Source organism: Urtica dioica, chromosome 4 (genome assembly GCF_054948205.1).
Source record: "Urtica dioica subsp. dioica isolate 48M chromosome 4, U.dioica_male_clone48M_v1_H2, whole genome shotgun sequence".
In the NCBI taxonomy this organism is placed as follows: domain Eukaryota; kingdom Viridiplantae; phylum Streptophyta; class Magnoliopsida; order Rosales; family Urticaceae; genus Urtica; species Urtica dioica.
This window is the reverse complement of record NC_142759.1, coordinates 44,826,427-44,840,778: the sequence shown is the minus strand read 5'-3', so window position 1 is coordinate 44,840,778 and position 14,352 is coordinate 44,826,427. Positions and strand designations below refer to the sequence as shown.

The following is a 14,352-nucleotide window of genomic DNA, read 5'->3' as shown; positions in this document are numbered from 1 at the left end:
TCCAATCCAATCGCGTACTCCTTGCGTCGTCTTGATGAAGGACTCGAGGATGACACCTTAGTCTTCCGAAACGTAATCTCCGAGACGAATAAGAAAGATGAGTGGGCACAGTCTTTATCTCACTAGATCACGAAAATAGGTGTTTCGAGATCTCGCTCTTATTTTACTAAGAATGGAAACGAATTTCCGAGGGGAAGAGAGGCAGAAGTGCTCGGCCAAGGTAGGCTAGAGAGAACGAAATTTTCACCAAAAATTGCTTATTTTTGCCTTCTCATGAACCCCTATTTATAGTAGTAAAAAGGAGATATTCATGGAATCTTCCAGAATATTTTATTTCTTTTTATTGTGTTCACACTAGAGGATTTAATCTAGGCCATTGGATCTCAACAAGTGAATCCTACTTTTTCTCTCATCCATCAGATCAATATCTATGGGATATTATTCTTTTATTTAAATAGAGAATAATTTATTTAGTGAGATAATAAAGGAGAATATATTATTCTCCTAAATATTCTCCTAAATACTTTCCTTTAAATAAGGAGAAAATATAGGACAATATCTTATATTTTTCTCTCTCCTTTATTTAAACAACTAAAGAGAAAATATTGGTAAATACCAATATTGAAATTTCGAACTTGATGGCACACGGCCAAGGAGATTTGCGCAAACCCTAGTGCCAAAAATCCTAATTCGAATTTTCCATGTGTGCAAGGCCCAATTGCTTAAAACCCAATTAATTATTTATTTACTTGGTCCAACAATAAACAAATATAATTGTTTATTTACTTGATCAAACAATAAATAAACAATTCTACCATAAATATTTATTTAATTCTGCGAATACTCGTTTTCCAGAATTAATGCTGTCAATCACAATTACAGCAAGTGAGATTAATAATGATAAACATTATTATACGAAAGTTCTTATCCGCATTTATCAGAGCCGAATCGGGGACTATGGACCTAGTAATAGGAGCTTAACAAATCCGATGAAAAAGACGAAATAGTCCTTTCTCTTTTGTCCATCGATTCGTCTAATCTTGGTCAAATACTCCACCTTGTAAGCCAAGACTGAACTCTCCTTTATACTAGAATTATATTTACTCATCGTGACGAGTGTCCACTGATATAGTCAGTTCGTGATCAAGATCCTCCAGGTTCAACCCGTGTCAAGAGAAGTCAATTTTTCCGTTATACTTCTTTTGATACATATCAGCCCTAAGCAATGTTGCTTCCCCAGCGAAAGATTCTTTCGAACGTTACTTACTTCGAAAGTGCTAGCAATCTATCGGTTCTGGAATCAACCCTTAGGTGAGTGAACATTAACCTTCTTTCAGGAAGGCTGGATTCCGTATCTGTAAATCACTTCCCACTCGAATTATGCTATGAGAAAACTCCCAAGACATAAGCTGTGATTAGCATGAATAGCCTTTTAGCGAATGAGTCAAAGAGCTCAGTAACATAACCCAATGTCCATGATCACTTCAGGATTTAGATCAAGTCTCACTGTGACCATCATAGTGGTCTCGGTTAGTGTGACGTAACGGTCCTTAAACGACACATCTACACCAAGACCTGTCCAGGTCGTACACTTACCACAAGTGTAGAATGCTCCCACATAGTGATCAGCCTTCACCCATGTGTTCCACAAATATGACTTTAGATATAGTTTTTCAGGCGTATATCAGTCATCGACCATGTTTTAGCACACCGCCCGAACTCAGGTGCCCAGCACGTGACTCAGTGTAATACGGAGGCTACGGAAGATAGTTGTTATTGATTCTAATTGTTTTGAACTCAACCCACTAATCATATAATGCTAATAAATTGATCTTATTATCGAATTTAGTAATCATTATCTTCATTATCTTCAAGTGGGTAATATTCCTAACAAACACACCATACAATATTAATAATAATATTAGATAAAGGTAGTAATTTATATTTATGAGAAAAGAAATTAGGGTATGACAACTCTCTTTCTCCTTAGAAAACTTTTTTCCCTAAATTAAGAATTTAATTGGACACATGATATAGGTATGGGTATCTCTTGGCATGTCACTATCCAGCTTAAGTTGCTTCCTTATTCCATGGTGTGTCCACAAGACCTTAACTAACGGTATCTCGCGATTACGAAGACTCATTTCTTTTCCTATGGACAACTTCTGTTGGCACTTCATCGTATGAGACATTCTCTTGGATATGCGTCATTGAATTGAATGATGGTTGCAAGGTCATGTCTGCTCTTTCGAAGCATCGACACATGAAAGACATCATGAACAAACGATAAATTTCAGCGGTAGAGCAAGTCGGTAAGCTACAAAACCAATTCGCCCACTTACCTGAAATGCCCCTACGTATCGAGGAATTAACTTCCTTTTCTTTCTGAATCGAGAAACACCATAACGTGGAGAAACCTTTAAAAGCACGTAATCTCCTACTTTGAATGAAAATGATATTCGCTTCTGACAAGCATAGACTTTAAAATGTCTTCAATCTCTGTTGCTAAATTTTAGTGCTGTTCCCATGGCTTTCTGAAATTTTTTCCAATAATGAGCAGTGACCCGCGTATCTCAATCTAAAGTAATGCTCAAAGGGACACCGTAATATTTCACTACTTCTCAAGATACACTTCTGCTAGCTTTCTCTAAGAGTACCTTGGTGTGAATGAAATGCGCAGACTTGCTATGTCGATCAACGATTACCCGTATCATGTCAAAGCTTACCTGCGACTTTGGTAGAATTGTAAGAAAATTCATAGTTATGTCTTCACATTCCATGTTGATATTGGCAATGGTTGTAGCATTCCTCCTGGTTTATGTCGCTCTGTATTCACTTTGAGACAATTTTGAAAACTCCTGACATAGTCAATGGCATCTCTTTTCATATTGCACCACAAGAACTACTTCTTTATATTCTGATATGTCTTGGTAGCTCTAAGGTGAATTGCATAACGAGATTTATGCACCTCTTCCATAACTGCATTCTTGATCTCGTTTACTTGGGGAACAACTAAACGACTTTTGAAATACATGATTCCATATCCGTGAATATTCCAATTCTCAAATGTATCACCACTTTGTAATTTAGTCTAAACACCAAGTAAATGCTCATCTTGTTGATGATTCTCTTTGACTTGTTGGACCAAATAAAGAGGATCTACTAGATTATAAATCACCACTGAATAATGATTCTCAAAAAGCTTGATATCATAATCCCCTATTACAATCTCCCATTTTCTATCGAGTAATATCGAAGCTTAAACGCCTGCACGTTTCCTACTTAGTGCATCAGCTACAACGTTAGCCTTACCAAAGTGATACTCTAGAGTAAAATCATAGTCCTCCATATAATCAATCCATCATCGCTACCTCAAGTTCAGATCTATTTAAATGAAAAGATACTTCAAACATTTAGGATCTATAAAAGGTTGCTCGTTGTTTTTGGTGGTAACATGATTGTGACACCTAAAGGTTGCTTTGGCCTACCGAGTTGTGTATGTAAGAGTAGTGGTCTTTCTAACGAATTAGTTTCTACTATCAAGATATTAACAAAATCTTCAAAAATAAACGAATATGTGGCACCAATGTCAAACAATTATAAATAGGGGTCTTGGTAGGGTGAAAAACTAGCCCAACACAACGCATTAAAGCTCACAAAATTCTATCTCTTCTCTATGAGATTTTTGTATCCCCTATTCCCAGAAACTTGTTTTGTTGTTTCAATGAATCTCTCATTAATTTAATTAAAGCTACAAAGAAATTAACCACCCTATTCGTCTTCGTCCATCTTGAGAATGGATTGGAAGACTACATCGTCAGTTCAAACAAGAAGAATGAGGAGATGTACGAGCTGTCCTACAGAAGTAGGGGACGAAATGAAAGCGTTAGTGGCGACGACTGTTCAAAAGAAGAAAAACAAGTCCGTTCTTGATGAAACAGTTGACGAGCACTTGTCCGGACGCTTCGATCCGACTCACGAAGAGTTTGACCCCGATCAACAATACGAATAGGATATGTTGCAAGCTCTTAAGAGAAATCGACAAGAGACACATCTGTATGCTTGGATATCGGGCCCTGGTGGAGGTTCAAGGAGTGCACCACCACCTCCTCATTTTTTGCTAGATAGTGGGCGAGAAAAATTTATTCCCGAGATGACAAATCTTAAATTGAAGCACTCGATCTGGGTTGAATAAGATGTTCACTTCGGATTGGTGGGACGTGGTCCTAATGACGGTGACGATGATGGAGGTAGTGGTGACTTTGGCGGGTTTCTTGCTAGTCATGATATTGGTGGTAGTAGTGGTGGAGATCAACCTTACAATATGTGTGTTGGTGAAACAAGTAGGTATCAGACACGAACAATCGCTCTAATACCACTTGTTGGGAAACGAGGGGGGTTATCGGACACAAACGATTGCTCTGACACAACTCGTCGGTGAAGCACGTAGGATATCAAACGCGAACAATCGCTTTAATACCACTTGTTAGGAAAGGAAAGTAGGTATCAGACACGAACAATCGCTCTAATACCACTTGTTGGAGAAACACGAACGGTAACGGACACGAACAATCGTTCCAATACCATTTGTTGCAATAATGTGCTCACCTTGATAACAATATAAGTTGCGGAATAAATTAATTACGGAATAAATTATCTAACAAGATCTAGATTTACTTTATTAATTAAATAATGAAAGCATTCAAACATGCCAAACAACCAATAAGAACAAAGAACAAAGTTCATAGAGAACTTACGGATTGGGCTCACGAACAGAAACTTCAAGCTTTCTCAATACGTCTTCAAACACTTTGATTTCCTTTTTCAAGCTTTCAGATCCTTCTCTTCGAACGCCTTGATCTCTTTCTTCAAGCTTTTGGATCTTCTTCTTCGAACACCTTGATCTCCTTCTTCAAGATTTCAGATCCTTGTACTCCTCCTGATGACACCGTAGTATTCCAAAACGTAATCTTCGGACGAATAAAGAAATACGACGTGGGACCACACTCTTTAATCTCACATGATCAAGAAACAAATTTTGTTTCAAGATCTCACTCTTATTTTCAAAGAACGGAATACAGTAATTCCAAGGGGTAGAGAGAGAGAGAGAGAGAGAGAGAGAGAGAGAGAGAGAGAGAGAATCAGCCAAGAGGAGGGAGGGCTCTTTGGTCGAATTTTTTGAATATAAAAGTGTATTTTTCTCTTCTCATGAACCCCCTATTTATAGTAGTGGAAATGATATATTTTTGGTAATTTCCAAAATATATTGTTTCATTATATTGTGTTCACACTAGTGAATCAAAGTTTGGCCCTTGGATCTCATCTCATGAATCCTACTTTATCTCTTAGCTATCAGATCAATATCTATGAGATTTTATTTTATGTTTAAATAAAGAATATTTAATTATGAGAGAATAAAGGAAATATCTTATTTCCTTTTAAATAGTAGTCTCTCCTAATATTCATGAGAGAGAATACATGACAATATCTTATTTCCTTTTAAATATTATTCTCTCATAATATTCATGAGAGAGAATAAATGACAATATCTTATTTTCTTATAAATATTATTCTCTCCTAATATTAATGAGAGAGAATAAATGAGAATATTTTATTTCCTTTTAAATAGTTTTCTCTTTCTTTTATTTAAAGAGTTTTGTAACTAACTAGGCCACCTAAAACGTTTGATTTGGGATCTAGCCTATGTTTGGAGATTTTTAGGGAAATAGCCAAACGTATTAGGTGGCAAAATATTTTTTACTTTTTTGTCCTTCAATAATTAAGATAGTTTTTTAAAATCATGTTATATTTTTTTTTTTCCTTTTTTGTGCATGTTAAATTCATATTTTGTAGAAAGTAGTTACCAAATATTAGAATCCACGTTCTCTCTCTCTCTCTCTCTCTCTCTCCACAAAACCAGATCTGGGGTTTTTTTTAACCTTCAACATGCCAAGATGACGAGGAAGACGCCGAGGTCGCGGGCCAAGGGGGCAATCCAGCCGAAGAAGTTGTCGCCGATGACGCAGATCGGCCGGAGGCGGCGGAGGAGGTCGGCGAAGGCTCGTCGGAGCCAGATCGACGCCCACAGGAGGCGGTCGACGAGAGCGTAGTGGAGGGAGTCGGTGTTCTCGGAGTCCGGAGGGAGGCCGTGGTCAGCGCTCCGGAAAGGGGTCGCGACGAGCGTCACGGCGGTGGTTGGCGGGAGAGAGGATCGGAGCTTGGTTAGAGGTGGGCCGACTCTCACTGTTATTTTTTTTAACAGTGAAGATTTTTGAATGTCAGTCTTTGGAAAAATGTAGAGGTACAGATTATTTATTTACAGTTATTTCCATTTATTTCCATTCAGATTACTTAAATGTGGAGAATGAGATAATTTCTAGTAATTTACGTTTATTATCTGTGTTGACAGGTTCTTACACAGTAACGTCAGTCTTGGTGAAACCGTTCTAGATTAGCGCGTCGCGTGATTAATGATATCTTTGATAAAATATTTTTGTTGAGATTTGTTAGAGGTTTAAGGCTACGTATAACAATTTTTAAATTGTCTGTTATTTTATATCGTTATTGCCTATTATTTAATATAATTATATTCATTATTTCCATTTGATTAAGTAAAAGGGCAAATTAGTCTATTAATTATTGACACCTAAGCACGTTGGCTATTTCCCTAAAAGTTATGAAACATAGGCTAAAAACAAATTCTATAGTTTCAAACTGGCTATTTTGCTACACTACCCTTATTTAAACAACTAAAGATAAAATATTGGTAACTACCAATATGGCATGGACGAATTTTATGGCACACGGCCAAGGGGTTTTGGCGCAAATCTTATTGCTCGAAACCCTAAAATTTGTCCACCTCATTTAGTGCAAGGCCCAATTGCTTAAAACCCAATTAATTATTTATTTACTTGGTCCAACAATAAACAAATAAGTAATTGATTAATTATTTACTTGATACAACAATAAATAATTACTACTACCATAAATAATTATTTAATTATGCAAATACCCATATTTCAGAATTGATGCTGTCAATCACAATTACAACTAGTGAGATTATAATAATGGAACACATTAATATTAGAAGTTCTTTATTCGTCTTATCGAAGCCGAATCGGGGACTATGGACCTAGTAATAGAAGTTTAACAAATCCGATGAAAAGACGAAAAATTCATTTCTCTTTTCCACATCGATTTGTCTAATCCTTTCAGAGTCCACCTAGGTACGCCAAGACTGAACTCTCATTCTAGAATTATATTTACTCATCGTGACGTGAGTCCACTGATCTAGTCAATACGTGATCAAGATCCTCCAGGTTCAACCCTTATTGAGAAAGATCAATTAATCCGTTATACCTTTCTTAATACGTATATACCCTTAGCACTGTTGCTTCCCCATCGAAAAATTCTTCCGAACGTATATACTTCGGAAATGCCGGCAATCTATCGATTCTGGAATCAACCCTTAGGTGAGTGAACATTGACCTTCTTTCAGGAAGGCTGGATTCCGTATCTGTCAACCACTTCTCACTCGAATCATGCTCCGAAACTCCCAAGACATAAGTTGTGATTAGCATGATAGTAGCCTTTTAGCGAACGAGTCAAAGAGCGCGGTAACATGATCCAATGTTCACTAAGCTTTTTATCATCCTGGCGTCGAGCTATTTTTCCGCAGGACCTCCCGTACAGTATCGTCACCGCAGTAGAGTTTAACCACCAAGTTCGGGATGGATTGGTGTAGTTCCTCTACGCCTAGGACACCAGAATATCAAACCATGAACGAAGAAAGGCATGAGAGAAAAGCATATTGGCTAGTGATTGTGGGCTTTAACACTTTCCTACGGCAGGTACCATTGAATGAAACATATGAAAGATGTAGTTAATGTTCTTGTATCGCACCTCATGTTGGAGCTGCTTCTCAGGTATAGAGTTATTGTTGCTGGTTATAGTTGTTATAATTGTTTGAGCTGTTTGAGTTCTTGTTGCCCTTGCAGTTATGGTATCGCACCTCCTGTTACAGTGGAGCTGTTATGGAGTCTTTAAAGTCTTGGTAGCTTTCTGTCAGAAAAGAATATGCTTATATTGAGTTCTTGTATAGTTGCTATTCGTTATAGTTGTTTTTCAAGATTTAGATCAAGTCTATTTGTGAGCATCATAGCGACTCCGGTTAGTTTGTCGTAACGGTACTTAAACGACACATCTACAACCAAAGTCTGTCCGGGTCGAATACTTACCACAAGCCGACTATGACAGACATGTTCAAAACTTTCAACAATCGTATAAGGGGGTATTTCACGTGGTGCCAAGCGAGTTTCAAGAAAATCAACCGAGTTTTATCCAACCGGGACGTCTATCGAGATTCTATTGATACATTTCATTTTCTATCGTAACTATATGTTTGTCGAACATATTTATTTCATGAACGATTTGGTAGTATGTCATTCAGTATGGAACATTTATGCTAGATATTTATGATTCCAAGTGTTTTAAATTTGGACTATATTTACAAATATATATGTGTCTTTTAATTTTGTCACATTATTTTCGTTCGGTTTTCCGTCGGTATATCGGTTTTCCATCGAAAACGACATTTGAAAACGTCATTTTATTTGCCGTTTTCTACATTTTTTTCGTTCGATTTTCCGTCGACACAACGGTTTTTCATAAATCAGGAGGCTCGAAACGGCCACGAAAATGACATTTAAATCCTTGATTTTAACTACATGAAGTGTTAATGCGTAGTCTTTATATTTAGAGTATAAAAAAGAATCTTTTAGCCCACGTACAGCTCAATCATCTGGATCATAACAATAAAGATTCTACGACGTTATGGAATATCAAAAACATATTTTGTATTCCCCATTTAATTCCATGACCATATCCGTTGTATTCTCTCCATTTTATTCCTTCAGTTGCACTTTTGTTTCTCGGATATATAGTATAAAAGTAACTGAAAGCAGAATTATTATCATTATATAACAAAAGAAAACAAATTACAATATTCTTAATGCAGGAAAAACAGTTGCAGAGATGTCAAACAACACAACGTTGAAAGCCTTGCTGCTCAATCAACTGAGACTGGTTGCATATTTTCACATTCTTTCCTCAGCTCTTCGAACAGCACAGACGACAAGTATCGCTCACCGAAGCTCGGGTGAATCGTCTGGAAAAAGAATTACGATAATCATAAAGAAAAAAAATAATATATCAATTAATTGAGTAACTAAACCACCAAAATTTTAAAATTTGCTAAATAGTCAATCTTTTGTAAATTTTAAGTAAATAATCATTATGTTGATCTGACATTATTTGAACGTTTTTAGCATTCTATTCATATACACTTGGAGTTTGGTGATTATTTACAATTATTAACAAATATTTACAACTATTAATGTATTTATGGCCTTGTTAATAAAATCTTGTGACTATTTGTTTAAAATTTACAAAAAATTGATTATATGACAAAATTTGAATTTTCATATTACTATATATCTATAGTAATTTTATCAAACAGAAAGATTTATTCTATTTGCATTACCACAATGAGTTTGCCTTTGTTCTCAGGCATATTCGCGAGCCTGAGAGCCGCCACGGTGTTGGCCCCTGACGAAATCCCTACCTGAAAATTCAGTGTAAAAACTTTTAAAATTAGTTTTTATGTTTCAACAAAAACCACACATTGCAAGTAAAATTCTTTTAGAAATTTACCATAAGTCCTTCTTTCAGCGCCAATTGCCTCGCCATATTGACCGAGTCTTCGCTGCTCACCTATAAAAAGAAAAGAAAAAAGGGTTTAAAAAAATACAGATTTAGCACAGGGCATTTGGTATCGAAGTTTGACTTGCCTCGAGAACTTTCTCCATTATGTCCATGTCCAAAATGTCTGGTTTAAACCCTACCCCATTGCCAGTTATTTGATGAGGACCTATTTCAACGGACAAACAACATCATTAACTACAACAAAATAAATAAAAAATATTACGAGATATCCTCTCTTTTTTTTTTTTTACCTGGTTTACCACCATTAAGTATATTACTCTCAGCAGGCTCAACACCGTATATCTGCCATCAAGTGTATTTTTAGTAATTTGGGATTTAAGTGAGAAAAAAAAACAGCTTCCCAAAATAAAATAAAATAAAGAACCTTGACATTAGGATTCCGAGACTTGAGATATTGGCCAACACCAGAGACGGTGCCACCGCTGCCAATTCCCATGACAAAGATATCGACTTTCCCGTTGGTGTCTTCCCAAATCTCCGGTCCCGTCGTGTCGAAATGTACCTATATATATATCCCCAATATCAGGTGTGACTCATAGTTAAAGAGCCCACATCGAAAAAGATGAAGAACTTGACAGTCATGATCAACATCACCAAGTGAAGCTAACCGAGTGTGACCTGAGTGTTGGCGGGGTTGGAGAACTGTTGGAGCATAAAGGAGTCTGGAGTGGATTCGAGGAGCTGGTAAGCTTTCTTCACGGTCCCACCCATTCCCTTGGTGGGGTCCGTGAGGATTAGGTCGGCCCCGAAAGCCCTCATCGTGACCCTCCGTTCCAAGCTCGTGTAAGACGGCATGGTTAAGACCATCTTGTAGCCCTTCATCGCCGCCATGAACGCCATGCTGATCCCCATGTTCCCCGATGTTGGCTCGATCAGAGTCGTCTTCATAAAAAATAAATAAGTTCAGATGATGAGTTACACCTCTTATTGCCAGATGGTTTTGAGATGAAATTAACTATCTGAGTTTTTAATTCAGACCATAAATACCCATGGATTTTTTAAAACTCTGGTATTTCACCACTAGCTTTTACTTTTTCTTTTTTTACATTTTTAGCCTAAAATTATATGATTTTTTAATATTTGCCCCCTCATGAATAACTTTTTTCTTACACGTCCCCTACAAAAATTTAAATTATGCCCCTCCCTACTGAAAATCTTGGCTCCGCCACTGTTAATACCAATATGCATAAAATTTGAAGTGAGATAACAAAAGGATAATGATGACTTAACAAGATCGTAGAAAGATTTATTAAATTATCAATTACACTTCTTATTTTTCAAATAACTTTTTGACATAACCTTTCCAGGGGTGATTAGATTTTTCTTCTCTGCATCTTCAAGCATAGCCATCGCCGGTCTGTCTCAACAAAAAATAAAGTACAACATTCAGCTTATGTCACGTGAAAATTCTCAATATAATTTATGTATATATTATTGAATAAACGTGTCTAGCTATATATGTGGATAATGTAAAAAGAGATATAGATGCCTGTCTTTGATGCTAGAAGTTGGTTGCATCATTTCTTGCTTCACGGCAATATAAGCTCCACAACCTTCGGTGACTTTGTTCAGATACACCAATGGGGTTTTTCCAATTAGCTGAGAAAATTAACAGAGGAACACATTTAACAAGGCTCAAAATTTATTCTTTTGTACAAAAAGTTGGGAAAAAAAAAAGAAGGAAACTTTTCCCTTTTTCTTGAATTTATCACTTAAATATACGGCTGGTCTGGTTTGGTTTTTTTTTTTTTAAAAAAAAACAGACTGGATCGGTTTAAACAGTCTACGAAATTTCAAACCAGACTGGACAAAAAAAATATCAGAAAAAGGCGGACCAGACCAAATCAGGTTAAAACGGCTCGGACCAAACCAGTTTCGGTTTAAACTATTTAAAAAGGTCTTGTCTAGTTTCATAGAAAATCAGACCATTTCAGACCGTTTTAGACCGGACCGTTTAAACGTTTGAATTTCTCCCACCATGTAATCATAATTTGTGAGGTTATGTTTGGTATTTTTATGGAAATTATTTGTGAAAGCTGACTGAATATATGCTTGGTTTGATTTAGAATTAGTTATATATATATATATATATATATATATATATATATATATAATTATAGACTTTTAGCAACTGAAAAATCAGTGACAAAAAGGTGAATGTGTCGTGCAATATAGGAATAGTTTCAACGACAGTCCAATTCTCACAAGTGTGAAAGATTTATTCAACTACTGGAATTTTAGTAGCAACATAGCATCAACAACAAAACCCTCACAGTCAATTTAACAAACATATGATTGATTGGAAATTTTTAGATGCTTATTATCAAGAGTCAAGAGAAGCTTCTAATTTCTAACTAATTTAAGTTAAAATATTGATATAAGTAGTATTGTTTCAGTAATGGCAACGAAAAAAGTGACGAACATAACGCAGAAACCCAAGCTTTGAATTGAATTCCCTAAAAGAAAACTTTTCACTTTTTCTTTTTAAAATATATAATAATCGAGAAGAAACGGATTCGATTTCAGAAACTAGTAGAGAGAGAATTACTTGCGAAACTTCTCTCTTGATTCCGGTGCCGGGAAGATCCTTAGGGAGATCTCTGAGTCGCTGAGCGAAGGATTGAGTTGCGGAGATGGGCTCAGTAGAGAAAAGCCTTTTCAATGCCGTGTCGGAGCTGGATTTTCTCTGGAGAATGCTTCTCAGGGACGCCATTGTCGAGACAGTGAAGTACTTCGATACCATTAGCGTGGCAGTGGATTAAATAGAAGAGAATTCTGAGCATACAACCAGAGAAGACAAAATCAATGACCAAACTCACTTTGGCTATCGATTTTTTTTTTTTTTTTTTTTTTTATATATATTATACTGTCATTGTGAGTGGAGATAATAATGATGACTGTCACGTACTTTCAGCCAAGGTGTGCGAGACCCAAATCTTTGTAATAACGTATTCCATGAGCGTTAAACTTGGGAACAAACTTTCCAAATGCCAAATAGTCTAATGCTTGTCCACTATTAAAATTACAGTTGAATTTAATTAGAGCATTAATGATTTTCCTAAATAAATTTAATTAATAAAAAAATTATTAAAACTCACCGTCTGTTTGAAAATAAGTAGAAAATTATAAGATAATTAAGAACATAAGCACAATAAAGAGAGAATGAATGAAAAAATTGTATTGTTTGTCTATTACATACTTTATAATAGCCTCTATTTATAGGCTTACAAAACACAATGAAAAAGCATGCCCTTAATAAATATAAATTCAAGGAAATTAATCTAGACATCAATATAGAAAAAGAAAAAGTCATAAATACAGAAATTTATCGAATCTAGAAACTATTTCTAGAAGTCACTCGACTGAGATAAAAAGTTATCCAGCATTATTCATAATAGGAACAAACTTTTTTGAATACCAAATAGTCTAATATTTATCCACTACTAAAATTATAGTTGAATTGGAGCTAATTTATATTCTTGAATAATTTAAATTAATCAAAATTATTTAAAATTACTCGCGAGACTGATTGTTTTGTGAGTTTCGTAATGATAATTGATAACTTTTTTTAGTAAATTTAAATTAATAATCATAATAATTAAAAGTAGACTATATATTTAATATAAGAGGTCTAAATGAGTCATTCGTCTTTCTCTGTTATTTGATATTTATCCATTTTCTCATAGATAATTACAAATTAATTACGAATATTATAAGACTGTATATGTGAAGTTTTACCATTGACAGCATTGCTTTCAATTTATTAAATCGATGGAGGACTAGTATAACTTTATTTGCCATCAAATATTTAGGGAAAATGATGCGAAAAACATTACATGCATTGGATTTATAGCTAAAAAGGTCAAACTAAACTTGTAGATTCCTTCTTTTGATATTCTTTGTAATTTCTATACTTGTGGCCACTGTTTGATGTCTTATCATTTTTGTCTTTGTCATTGAAAGAGACATTAAGAGATGGGAGATCATATTGGGCGTCTACTTTTAGCCGTTAAGCGTATTGAAGGGATGTAAAACTGGAATTCAATTAGTTTGCGTTTGGATCCAAATCAAAAGTATTTCACCTTCATTATAGCGTTGGAAAGTTTTTTAGAACAATGTGTTTATTGGTCTGCTGTTTTTTTAGATCAATATCAGTACTGTTGATATCTATTGGTAGAGAAACTTCGCCGTTCATTTTTTTCTTCTCTATATATATAACTGACGTAACGACTCTTCGAGTTGCTCTAGAGCTACCAAACCAAACGAAAGTGGGTTAGTATACTTTAGGATGAGAATGATTTCTACGTAGAGTATGAAAAATGTTTTAATGAATATATAGTTCGAAAAGCCGTTTCGAGTTTCCTGATTTACGGAAAATCGACACGTCGACGAAAAACCGAACGGAAGAAATGTGAAAAAGACAAATAAAATGTCGTTTTCAAATGTCATTTTCGATGGAAAACCGACATACCGATGAAAAATAGAACGAAAATATTATTGTTGAATATGTTATATATATATATATATGTATAATACATGTATCATTTAATTTTTAACTTAAGATTTATA

At 35.4% G+C, this 14,352-nt stretch overlaps 1 protein-coding gene across 1 annotated transcript; it reads right to left on the bottom strand.

Annotated features, from left to right (window-relative positions):
• Positions 1 to 8,954: 8,954 nt before the first annotated feature.
• Positions 8,955 to 12,614, bottom strand: CYSC1 (cysteine synthase C1). The gene is made up of 10 exons (XM_089611107.1): positions 12,332 to 12,614; positions 11,273 to 11,382; positions 11,083 to 11,140; positions 10,402 to 10,665; positions 10,148 to 10,285; positions 10,014 to 10,065; positions 9,849 to 9,928; positions 9,712 to 9,771; positions 9,542 to 9,622; positions 8,955 to 9,166 (listed from the first exon to the last, which is right to left on the bottom strand). The coding sequence occupies exons 1-10, from the start codon at positions 12,524 to 12,526 to the stop codon at positions 9,068 to 9,070; spliced, it is 1,137 nt and encodes a 378-aa protein (XP_089467233.1). The 5' UTR covers positions 12,527 to 12,614; the 3' UTR covers positions 8,955 to 9,067.
• Between the last annotated feature and the right edge of the window lie 1,738 nt (positions 12,615 to 14,352).